Source organism: Pristiophorus japonicus, chromosome 5 (assembly GCF_044704955.1).
Source record: "Pristiophorus japonicus isolate sPriJap1 chromosome 5, sPriJap1.hap1, whole genome shotgun sequence".
Lineage (NCBI taxonomy): Eukaryota > Metazoa > Chordata > Chondrichthyes > Pristiophoridae > Pristiophorus > Pristiophorus japonicus.
This window is the reverse complement of record NC_091981.1, coordinates 104,722,029-104,734,414: the sequence shown is the minus strand read 5'-3', so window position 1 is coordinate 104,734,414 and position 12,386 is coordinate 104,722,029. Positions and strand designations below refer to the sequence as shown.

Here is a 12,386-nt window from a genome sequence, read left to right as displayed (position 1 = left end):
CAAAAAGTTAGTTTGCAGGTGCAGCAGGTAATCAGGAAGGCGAATGGAATGTTGGCCTTCATTACGAGAGGGATGGAGTACAAAAGCAGAGAGGTCCTGCTGCAACTGTACAGGGTATTGGTGAGGCCGCACCTGGAGTACTGCGTGCAGTTTTGGTCACCTTACTTAAGGAAGGACATACTTGCTTTGGAGGGGGTACAGAGACGATTCACTAGGCTGATTCCGGAGATGAGGGGGTTACCTTATGATGATAGATTGAGTAGACTGGGTCATTACTCGTTGGAGTTCAGAAGGATGAGGGGTGATCTTACAGAAACATTTAAAATAATGAAAGGGATAGACAAGATAGAGGCAGAGAGATTGTTTCCACTGGTCGGGGAGACTAGAACTAGGGGGCACAGCCTCAAAATACGGGGGAGCCAATTTAAAACCGAGTTGAGAAGGAATTTCTTCTCCCAGAGGGTTGTGAATCTGTGGAATTCTCTGCCAAAGGAAGCAGTTGAGGCTAGCTCATTGAATGTATTCAAGTCACAGATAGATAGATTTTTAACTAATAAGGGAATTAAGGGTTATGGGGAGCTGAGTCCACGGCCAGATCAGCCATGATCTTGTTGAATGGCGGAGCAGGCTCGAGGGGCTAGATGGCCTACTCCTGTTCCTAATTCTTATGTTTCTTATGTTTCTTATGTTTATGTGAAGTACTTCCTTGACATCAATCTTTAATTTGCCTTTTGCTCATTTGAACTTGTTCTGCATGATATAACATCACAACTTAATTTTAAGTAATATTCTGGACTTCTCTTCTCTCAAACATTTACCAGCCTACCTACAAAAGCAAAATACTGCAGATGTTGGAATCTGAAATAAAAACACAAAATACTGGAAATCTCAGTCGGTCAAGCAGCATCTGTGGAGAGAAACAGAGTTAATGTTTCAGGTCTGTGACCTTTCGTCAGAACTGTTCTGATAAAGGGTTACAGACCTGAAACGTTAACTCTGTTTCTCTCCACAGATGCTGCTTGACCTACTGAGATTTCCAGCATTTTCTGTTTTTACCATCCTATCTACCTCTATCTGTTTCTTAGTTGGCTCCTTTCAAGATTAAAAGGCCCAAGTTTCTCAAGTCTTTCCTCATAGCTCCGTTCTTTGACAGTCTTATGATTGCTCTTTGTACTGCCTTGAAAGCTGGAATGCCTTTCTTTGACTTGGTGACAAGGAACTGGACAGAATACTCAAGGTGTGGTCTGACCAGAGCACCATACAGTTTAATTGGTTTATTTTGGCTTGTTCTCTCTTGTTTTGTTTGCCTTGTTCATTGATGCTGTGCAGTGATTGGATGTCAAGTGTCAAGTCCATTAATACCCCTTCGTGCCTTTTAACTCACCAGTAGCTATTTTAACTTCATACATAGAGTATGTGTAATGTCTATTTTTCTTCTCGTGTGTTATCATTTCCAGTTGTCCACATTAAATTTAATCATTAACTTACATACTTTATCTGACTCATTTTGTAGGTCTTGTTTTCTCCCCATATTCTAGTTTGATATCATCTGAGCATTTGACCAGTGTGCATTGAGGCTAGATACATTATATGCATGTCATCGATCTTTTCACAGTCTGTAAGGAGAGCATTTCTTTAAGTCAAGGAGGTTGGTCAGCAAGATCTTTCCCTTCTGAATCTATGACTCCCACAAGTGACTTTGAACTCAACACTGTGTTTATTTTAGCAACTTGCATGTGTTTGTAAAATCCAAGTATAATGGTGAATCCTCACAGGCCCAGATCAATATTTTTACATTTTTATCATATTTAGACTAGTTAAGCGAAGCCAAGATTGCTAATGCGCTGAATCTGAATCTACTTTTCTTGCAGCCACCACAGGTTGATTGATTACACCCAATATAAAGTGGGGAAAAATGAATTGTATGGTATAAAGTTAGGCACATAATGTAACAGTGTGCAGCAACATGTAATAGAATATATTTAATAGCAACTTTAACAATCAGCAAGAAGATGCATCAAGTACATCCTCAACTACAGGGTCAGACTTTTATTTAAGGACCAGAACCTTCACCCTGATTACAGCAAAACGTAAGACAATCCACTGACAGGCAGCTGGAGGAACTAGTCCTATAGTTGTGCCGAACAAAACTAAATTAATTAATTTTTATTTCACTATAATTTTCTAACTATAATAACTACGTGGGAGATGATCAGTCGGGGGTTACCCTTTAAGACCCAATCAAAAATTGTCATCCATGAAATATAATCAAAGATAAAATATTAATAGGCAGAGTGCATAAACAGATGCAATGTAATATGAATACAAAGTGACACTCGTATATAAGAGGATAGACACAAAAGCAGCAGATAAAAAAAAATCATTGAAACGATATGTAGCAACAACAGTATCTCGTGGAACAGGATTGCAGAATTCAGTATTCCTTACATACGGAATAAGCATGAAGATTTAAATCAGTTCCTAAATAAAGAGGTATATTTTAAACTGATTTAGATTGACTAAGGCATTCACAGAGTCATACATCTGTGCATATGAAGCCTCTGGAGAACTGTCAAACACAGAAATGGGAATGACAACAGAAACTGGTTACAAATAAAACATGGCATGGTCTTAAACCAATTGTGCATGGTTATCTTTGGCAGAAAAGAAAACTAATTGAACATGATAAAGTGTAAAGTTAATTAACACACACAAGTTTGTTGATTACCTTCACAGGATTATATTGTTCCTTTGCTACCAGCCTTCCATCCCAGCTGTCTCCCTTTCAGAAAATGTCATTGGTAAACAATAGAGACACCATAACAAGTCGTAAATGGCCCCAGTGACAGCAGCCCCAAGTGAAGCTGCATCTGTAGAAAATGATTGTGTCTGATTACCTTTTGAAGACAGCAGTGCACACACTGCATACTAAGTGCCACTTCTGCATCGCTTTACTTTGCACCTGATGTATCCGTTACAAAAACAACTAAAATATATTTCCTAAATACCGTTTCACTGCCACAGCCCTTCTTGGGATTTGAAGTAAACACTTTTGACATGGCACTAATCTAATACCAATAATTATGATCACTTGGTGAAACAGATGTTTGCATCTGTCTAGCCACTTTAAGTAAGAAGTGCGTCTAAAACCCTTAAGAGTTTACTTAAGCTCATTTTCTCCTTCAGTCACAACAATGACATAAAATAAGAAGCAGGCAAAATTCAGACAGCTTCAGACTACCGAGAACCTGCTGTTGTAAGAACAGGGATTGAACTGAACCCATTAGACCAGTGAAAGGTTGGTGTGTGCTTTTAAAGAACTGTATTAATGATTGAGATTTGAAAGAGAAGAGAGAGGACTAAACTATTCAAGCTTGAAATGAGCTGCAGATTTTTCATTAAAAGGCTAGATATTTAATGAACAGACATTCCAGGTAATTTTCACATTACATTGCCTGCAATTTGAATTATTTTAACTACTCTGAAATCCTAGAAAATGCTTAGACTTGATTTTTAACCAAAAATATTCCTTCATATTTGAGCTGGTGAGGGAATTGATGCGTAGAATATTTTTGTAAGGATTTGTTACTAAAGATTTATCAACCATTTCCAAAATTACATTTTGCCTGTATTAATGTATTATTCCTTCATCTAACATAAGTGTTTGTACAACTGAAAAACTGCAGCTGTCGAAAGATTAACCAGCTGAGGAGTGTTGTCAGCATTAGTTCAGGTCTAATAAATGATACTATGAAGCTATTTATCAATCCCTAGTCCAGAATAAAAACTTGTTCTATGATTAATAGTATTCTGTTTGCAAGCTTTGACTATGCTTGTATAATTATTGTGCTTGTTTTTAGATAAGGCAAGTTGAAGGGATGAAAAAAAAATACAATATTTTTGAAAACCAAATAGTAATGTGATTCTTTCAGGTGTCGGGGCTGCACGGGCTGGCAATCTCACGTTCATGGTTGGTGGATTGGAAGAAGAATTTAATGCAGCCAAAGAATTGCTGAGCTGCATGGGAACCAATGTGGTTTACTGTGGAGCGGTTGGAACTGGACAGGTAAGAAAAAGGAGAAAACGGATTTAATTATCGAACCACGTCATTTGATTAAATTAAATGCTCCCCAGTGTCCAAATCTCACTTTGAGTGGCTTTGTTTTTGAAAATTTAAATAAATAGAACTGTTATACTTTTACAAATATATATAGATGGAGCTGGTAAGTTAACTCAGAAGCCTCAATGATTTACAACTTGCACTACCCAACTCAGAAGAAACATGAGGGAGGATATAATTTGACTTGGGCGGTAGTGCAAAATGGGTGACAGTGAATTGGCAGGCCCATCACACCCTGCCCAATTTTCTTTTTTAGTAGTCAGTGGAAAAGATAATCAGGTGAGGTATGAAGTGGGCTGCCGATTTGCTGTCACCCATTTTGTGTTGCCTCCAAAGTGAAATTTCACCCCAGGATGGGAGGTTTATATCTGTAAATCAAACTGGTGTTTCAGGAGTAACTGGTTAAAGTCCTTCCATGTCAGCTCATTTTAAATTTCCCCAAGAACATTTTAAATCATTGACGCAGCAGTAAGTGTGATTTGTTTTGCTGGTATTTAAGTGCATTCATCTTATTAAAGATGTTTACCGCTTTCCTCCATTGTGACTTTTATTTGCAGGCAGCAAAGATCTGTAACAACATGCTACTAGCTATTAGTATGATTGGAACTGCTGAAACAATGAATCTGGGAATCAGGTTTGTTTGTTACTTGTTTTTGTTTTACTTTCTTTTCCTCCCTCATTTGCTTTGCTTGGGTTATTATTATAGGTTTACCCACCTTTGACTTATATCACTTTATACCCTTAACGAACAAAAATCTGTTGATTTCAGTCGTGAAAATGTCAATTGATCCAGCATCCACAGCCCTTCTACCCTTTGTGTGAAAAATGCTTCCTGATTTTTCATTTTGAGTGGCCTAGCTCTAATTTTAGGGTTGTGTCCCCACTTGTCCTGGATACTCACACCAGAGGAAGTAGTTTCTCTGTATCTACCTTATTGGATCCTTTTGTCATTTTAAACACCATTACTCTCTCAAGTCTAAGGAAAGCAGACTTGAGCGTATCTGGCACACAACTGATTTAACCATCCAGACCTGTCTCGACAACGACATGTGCTATTCATTCTTCCTCTTCTCTGCCAAAAATAATCACTACTTCTGGATATCCTGTTGGCTTCGTTTCTCCACTGCCAATCGGTCTCTTTAATCCCTCTCCCCTGCTCTCGCCTCCAACAATAAGTGTGATGAGCTCCTGGGCTTTGTCACTAAGATTGAAACCACTCTATCACCTGCCTCTACTGGTTCCCCTTTTCTGTTGTCGCCCTATCCCTGAACCCGTGTCTTTCCCTAGTCTTTTACTCTTATTTCCCCATGTGCCTTCTCCAAGCTCATCTTGTCCATAAGACTCATCTGCTGCTCCTTTGACCCTTTCCACTAAAGTGCTGAACACCCTACTTCCCTTCCTGGCCCCAGGCAAGCTGACAATGTAAATGGTTCACTCTCCTCCATGGAACCATGGGTGGCCCTGCTGCACAGGAGGGCAGGAAAAGGAGTGGGAGAGCTACAGTGGTAGGGGATTCTATTGCAAGGGGAATAGATAGGCGCTTCTGCGGCCGCAATCGAGACTCCAGGATGGTATGTTGCCTCCCTGGTGCAAGGGTCAAGGATGTCTCGGAGCGGCTGCAGGGCATTCTGGAGGGGGAGGGTGAACAGCCAGTTGTCGTGGTGCATATAGGTACCAACGATATAGGTAAAAAATGGGATGACGTCTTCCAAGCTGAATTTAGGGAGCTAGGAGTTAAATTAAAAAGTAGGACCTCAAAGGTAGTAATCTCAGGATTGCTACCAGTGCCACGTGCTAGTCAGAATAGAAATAGCAGGATAGTTAAGATGAATACGTGGCTTGAGAAAGAGGGATTCAAATTCCTGGGACATTGGAACCGGTGCTGGGAGAGGTGGGGCCAGTACAAATCGGATGGTTTGCACCTCGGCAGGACCGGAACCAATGTCCTAGAGGGAGTGTTTGCTAGTGCTGTTGAGGAGAGTTTAAACTAATATGGCAGAGGGATGGGAATCTATACAGAGAGACAGATGGAGGTAAAATGGGGGCAGAAGCAAAAGGTAGAAAGGAGATAAGGAAAAGTGGAGGGCAGAGAAATCAAAGGCAAAAATGAAAAAGAGCCACATTACAACATAATTCTAAAAGGTCAAAGAATGTTTTAAAAATCAAGCCTGAAGGCTCTGTGTCTCAATGCGAGGAGCATTCGTAATAAGGTGGATGAATTAACTACGCAGATAGCTGTTAACGGATATGATGTAATTGGGATTACGGAGACATGGCTCCAGGGTGACCAAGGCTGGGAACTCAACATCCAGGAGTATTCAATATTCAGAAAGGATAGACAGAAAGGAAAAGGAGATGGGGTAGTGTTGCTGGTTAAAGAGGAGATTAACGCAATAGTAAGGAAGGACATTAGCTGGGATGATGTGGAATCTGTATGGGTAGAGCTGGAACACCGAAGGGCAGAAAACACTAGTGGGAGTTGTATACAGACCACCAAACAGTAGTAGTGAGGTTGGGAATGGCATCAAACAGGAAATTAGGGATGCGTGCAATGAATGTCCAGCAGTTATCATGGGTGACTTTAATCTACATATAGATTGGGCTAACCAAACTGGAAGCAATACGGTGGAGGAGGATTTCCTGAAGTGTATAAGGGATTGTTTTCTAGACCAATATGTCAAGGAATCAACTAGAGAGCTGGCCATCCTAGACTGGGTGTTGTGTAACGAGAGAGGATTAATTAGCAATCTTGTTGTGCGAGGCCCATTGGGGAAGAGTGACCATAACTCTTCATTAAGATGGCGAGTGACCCAGTTAATTCAGAGACAAGGGCCCTGAACATAAAGAAAGGTAACTTTGATGGTATGAGACGTGAATTGGCTAGGATAGACTGGCGAATGATATTTAAAGAGCTGACGATGGATAGGCAAAGGCAGACATTTAAAGATCACATGGATGAACTACAACAATTGTACATCCCTGCCTGGCATAAAAATAAAACGGGGAAGGTGGCTCAACCATGGTTAACAAGGGAAATTAGGGATAATGTTAAATCCAAGGAAGCGGCATATAAATTGGACAGAAAAAACAGCAAATCTGAGGACTGGGAGAAATTTAGAATTCAGCAGAGCAGGACAAAGGGTTTAATTAGGAGGGGGAAAATAAAGTATGAAAGCAGGCTTGCAGGGAACATAAAAACTGACTGCAAAAGCTTCTATAAATATGTGAAGCAAAAAAGATAAGTGAAGACAAATGTAGGTCCTTTTCAGTCAGAATCAGGTGACTTTATAATGGGGAACAAAGAAATGGCAGACCAATTGAACAAATACTTTGGTTCTGTCTTCATGAAGGAAGACACGTATAATCTTCCGGAAATACTAGGAGACCGAGGATCTATCGAGAAGGAGGAACTGAAGGAAATCTTTATTAGTCAGGAAATTGTGTTAGGGAAATTGATGGGATTGAAGGCCGATAAATCCCCAGGCCTGATAGCCTGCATCCCAGAGTACTTAAGGAAGTGGCCCTAGAAATGGTAGATGCATTGGTAATCATTTTCCAACAGTCTACCTATCGACTCTGGATCAGTTCCTATGGACTGGAGGGTAGCTAATGTAACACCACTTTAAAAAGAAAAGGAGGGAGAGAGAAAACGGGGAATTATAGACCGGTTAGCCTGACATCGGCAGTGGGGAAAATGTTGGAATCAATTATTAAAGATGAAATAGCAGCGCATTTGGAAAGCAGTGACAGGATCGGCCCAAGTCAGCATGGATTTATGAAAGGGAAATCATGCTTGACAAATCTTCAAGAATGTTTTGAGGATGTAACTAGTAGAGTGGACAAGGGAGAACCAGTGGATGTGGTGTATTTGGACTTTCAAAAGGCTTTTGACAAGGTCCCACACAAGAGATGGTGTGCAAAATTAAGGCACATGCTATTAGAGTTAATGTGTTGACGTGGATAGAGAACTGGTTGGCAGACAGGAAGCAGAGAGTTGGGATAAATGCGTCCTTTTCAGAATGGCAGGCAGTGACTAGTGGGGTTCTGCAGCGCTCAGTGCAGTCCCCAGCTATTTACAATATACATCAATGATTTAGACGAAGGAATTGAGTGTAATATCTCCAAGTGTGCAGATGACACTAAGCTGGGTGGCGGTGTGAGCTGTGAGGAGGATGATAAGAGGCTGCAGGGTGACTTGGACAGGTTAGGTGAGTGGACAAATGCATGGCAGATGCAGTATAATGTGGATAAATGTGAGGTTATCCATTTTGGGGGCAAAAACAGGAAGGCAGAATATTATCTGAATGGCGACAGATTAGGAAAAGGGGCGGTGCAACGAGACCTGGGTGTCATGGTACATCAGTCATTGAAAGTTGGCATGCAGGTACAGCAGACGGTGAAGAAGGCAAATGGCATGTTGGCCTCATAGGTATGTGATTTGAGTATAGGAGCAGAGAGGTCTTACTGCAGTTGTACAGGGTCTTGGTGAGTACTCACCTGGAATATTGTGTTTAGTTTTGGTCTCCTAATCTGAGGAAGGACGTTCTTGTTATTGAGGGAGTGCAGTGAAGGTTCACCAGACTGATTCCCGGGATGGCAGGACTGACTAATGAGGTGAGACAGGATTATCTGGGCCTGTATTCACTGGAATTTAGAAGAATGAGAAGGGATCTCATAGAAACATGTAAAATTCTGACTGGATTGGACAGGTTAGATGCAGGAAGAATGTTCTCAATGTTGCGGAAGTCCAGAACTAGGGGTCACAGTCTAAGGATAAGGGGTAAGCCATTTAGGATTGAGATGAGGAGAAACTTCTTTACTCAGAGAATTGTGAACCTGTGGAATTAACTACCACAGAAAGTTGTTGAGGCCAGTTCGTTAGATATATTCAAGAGGGAGTTAGATATGGCCCTTACGGCTAAAGGGATCAAGGGATATGGAGAGAAAGCAGGAAAGGGGTACTAACGTGAATGATCCGCCATGATCTTATTGAATGGTGGTGCAGGGTCGACGGGTCGAATGGCCTACTCCTGCACCTATTTTCTATGTTTCTATCCCAGAATAGTTAAGGAAGTGGCCCTAGAAATAGTAGATGCATTGGTGGTCATTTTCCAGTATTCTATAGACTCTGGATCAGTTCCTATGGATTGGAGGGTAGCTAATGTAACCCCACTTTTTAAAAAAGGAGGGAGAGAAAAAACAGGGAATTATAGACCGGTTAGCCTGACATCGGTAGTGAGGAAAATGTTGGAATCAATTATTAAAGATGTAATAGCAGCGCATTTGGAAAGCAGTAACAGGATCGGTCCAAGTCAGCAAGGATTTATGAAAGGGAAATCATGCTGGACAAATCTTCTGGAATTTTTTGAGGATGGAACTGGTAGAGTGGACAAGGGAGAACCAGTGGATGTGGTGTATTTGGACTTTCAAAAGGCTTTTGACAAGTTCCCACACAAGAGATTATTGTGCAAAATTATAGCACATGGTATTGGGGGTAATGTATTGACGTGGGTAGAGAACTGGTTGGCAGACAGGAAGCAAAGAGTAGGAATAAACGGGTCTTTTTCAGAATGGCAGGCAGTGACTAGTGGGGTGCCGCAAGATTCAGTGCTGGGACCCCAGTTATTTACAATATACATCAATGATTTAGACAAAGGCATTGAATGTAATATCTCCAAATTTGCAGATAACACTAAGCTGGGTGGCAGTGTGAGCTGTGAGGAGGATGCTAAGAGGCTGCAGGGTGACTTGGGCAGGTTAGATGAGTGGGCAAATGCATGGCAGATGCAGTATAATGTAGATAAATGTGAGGTTATCCACTTTGATGGCAAAAACAGGAAGGCCAAATATTATTTGAATGGCGACAGATTAGGAAAAGGGGAGGTGCAACGAGACCTGGGTGTCACGGTACACCAGTCATTGAAAGTTGGCATGCAGGTACATCAGGCGGTGAAGAAGGCAAATAGCATGTTGGCCTTCATAGAGTGAGGATTTGAGTATAGGAGCAGGGAGGTCTTACTGCAGTTGTACAGGGTCTTGGTGAGGCCACACCTTGAATATTGTGTACAGTTTTGGTCTCCTAATCTGAGGAAGGATGTTCTTGTATTGAGGGAGTGCAGCGAAGGTTCACCAGACTGATTCCCGGGATGGCAGGACTGACATATGAAGAAAGACTGGATCGACTAGGCTTATATTCACTGGAATTTAGAAGAATGAGAGGAGATCTTATAGAAACATATAAAATTCAGACAGGATTGGACAGGTTAGGTGCAGGAAGAATGTTCCCGATGCTGGGGAAGTCCAGAACCAAGGGGAACCACAGTCTAAGGATAAGGGGTAAGCCATTTAGGACCGAGATGAGGAGAAACTTCTTCACTCAAAGAATTGTGAACCTGTGGAATTAACTACCACAGAAAGTTGTTGAGGCTAGTTCGTTAGATATATTCAAAAGGGAGTTACAGCTTACGGCTAAAGGGATCAAGGAATATGGAGAGAAAGCAGGAATGGGGCACTGAAGTTGCATGATCAGCCATGATCATATTGAATGGTGGTGCAAGCTCGAAGGGCCAAATGGCCTACACCTGCATCCATTTTCTATGTTTCCTCGGGTACTGTCCCCTTCCCAATAAAACACTTTAAAATACACACCTTCGACCCTTGGAAATTACCATTCCATTTCCAACCGCCTTTTTCTCTCCAAAGTTCTTGAATGTGTTGTCGCCTCCCATAATTGTGCACATATTTCCTACAACTCCATGTTTAAATCTCTCCAACCAGGTTTCTGCCCCTATCACTGCACTGAAATGACCCTAATCAAAGTCATAAAGGACTGCCTTTGGTTGTATCCACTTCTATCTCTCCAGTCATAGTCAAAGCATCTCCAGCAATGGCTTCTCTTCCCCCAAGGATTTATCCTGAAGCCCCTGCTCTTCCTCATCTACATGCTACCCTTTGGTGACATCACCAAAGACAGAGGTCAGGTACCACATGTACGTTGATGACACCTAGCTGTGTCTCTCACCACTCTCGATCCCTCCACTAACTTTGTGTTGTTAGGCTTGTCCGACAACTAATTCTGGATGAGCTATAGTTCCGTCCTGTTAAACATTGGTTGCACCAAAACCATAGTCTTTGGCCCCTGCCACAAACGCCGTACTGTTGCAACCAATTCCATCCCCTTCGCCAGTCACTGTCTCAGGTTGAACCTTTGGATCTTCGAATCTTTGGCCCAGATCTGAACTTTCGACCCCATATCCTCTCTCTTATAAAGACTGCCTACTTTCACCTCTGCAACATCACCCGACCAAGCTTTTAGTTACTGCTCCATTATTTCCTTCTTTGGCTCAACAACAATTTTTGTATGATTACACTTTTTTGTAACATGCGATGCTTTTCTACGTTAAAAACATTATGTAAATGAAAGTTACTGTTGGGTCTGTTCAAAATAAAAATGCACAATGTGATGGGGCAGTTAATATTCTAGAAGGATGAGCCAGCTGGCCTTTTCTCATTCCCAGTTTTTTCATCATCATCAATAAAATACACTGTCCTTTAATCTCTTGAACTCAGGTTCAAACCCCACCCAGACTGATGGGATGAAAATCTGCTCTGTCTGTCGGCTGTAACTGTTCTAGCCGAAATTTGTTTGACCAGTCTCAGACTAGTTCCTGGCAGAAACGTGCCCCTAATTTGACATCTAATTGTAATCTCACTCCATGGATGGCTGTTGTGGTAATTAGATTAAAATAAATAAATAATTTAGTGGTACAGTAAGGGGCGTCACTTTGAGGTTGGAGTTAATTGTTGGGTTAGCATAAAGGGTGTTTTGCCTTGTAACTTACATTGTGCCTGAACTTGAACTACTTGATGTTGATACTGGGTGAGAAAAACTGGGGAGATAAACTATTCTACCCCCAAGCACCAAGATCTTAATGATCACAAAAATCACCTTAAAAAGTGGGTGACAATGCAGTACCAGGTTACTTGTACAAATCAGAGTATTCATAGTGAAGAGTAGCTGTGAGCAGAAATCATTTTCTGAAGGTAGAGCTTCAGACAAAGACGATGCATATTTAAATGTTTCTTGCTTAGTGCATCTTGTCTCTTAAAAACTGCACAAGTGTGATCTAGTTAGTAAGTGAAGCGATTGACTATCTCGGCCTCAAGTTTAATGTTTTCTCAGATGCATAATATTTGTGAATTTTTCAGTTTTGTCATTTGCCATTCTGGTCATTGGCAATGCCACTTATGCTGGCAGAGTTTACAA

General features: G+C 41.3%; 1 protein-coding gene across 2 annotated transcripts in view; it reads left to right on the top strand.

Moving 5' to 3' along the window:
• Positions 1 to 12,386, top strand: part of hibadhb (3-hydroxyisobutyrate dehydrogenase b) — a 219,643-nt gene that overhangs the window by 139,958 nt on the left and 67,299 nt on the right. For both annotated transcript variants that reach the window (XM_070879930.1, XM_070879931.1), the window contains exons 5-6: positions 3,933 to 4,066; positions 4,678 to 4,754. In XM_070879930.1, the coding sequence (XP_070736031.1) occupies positions 3,933 to 4,066; positions 4,678 to 4,754 (211 nt within the window). The remainder of the gene's footprint in view (positions 1 to 3,932; positions 4,067 to 4,677; positions 4,755 to 12,386) is intronic.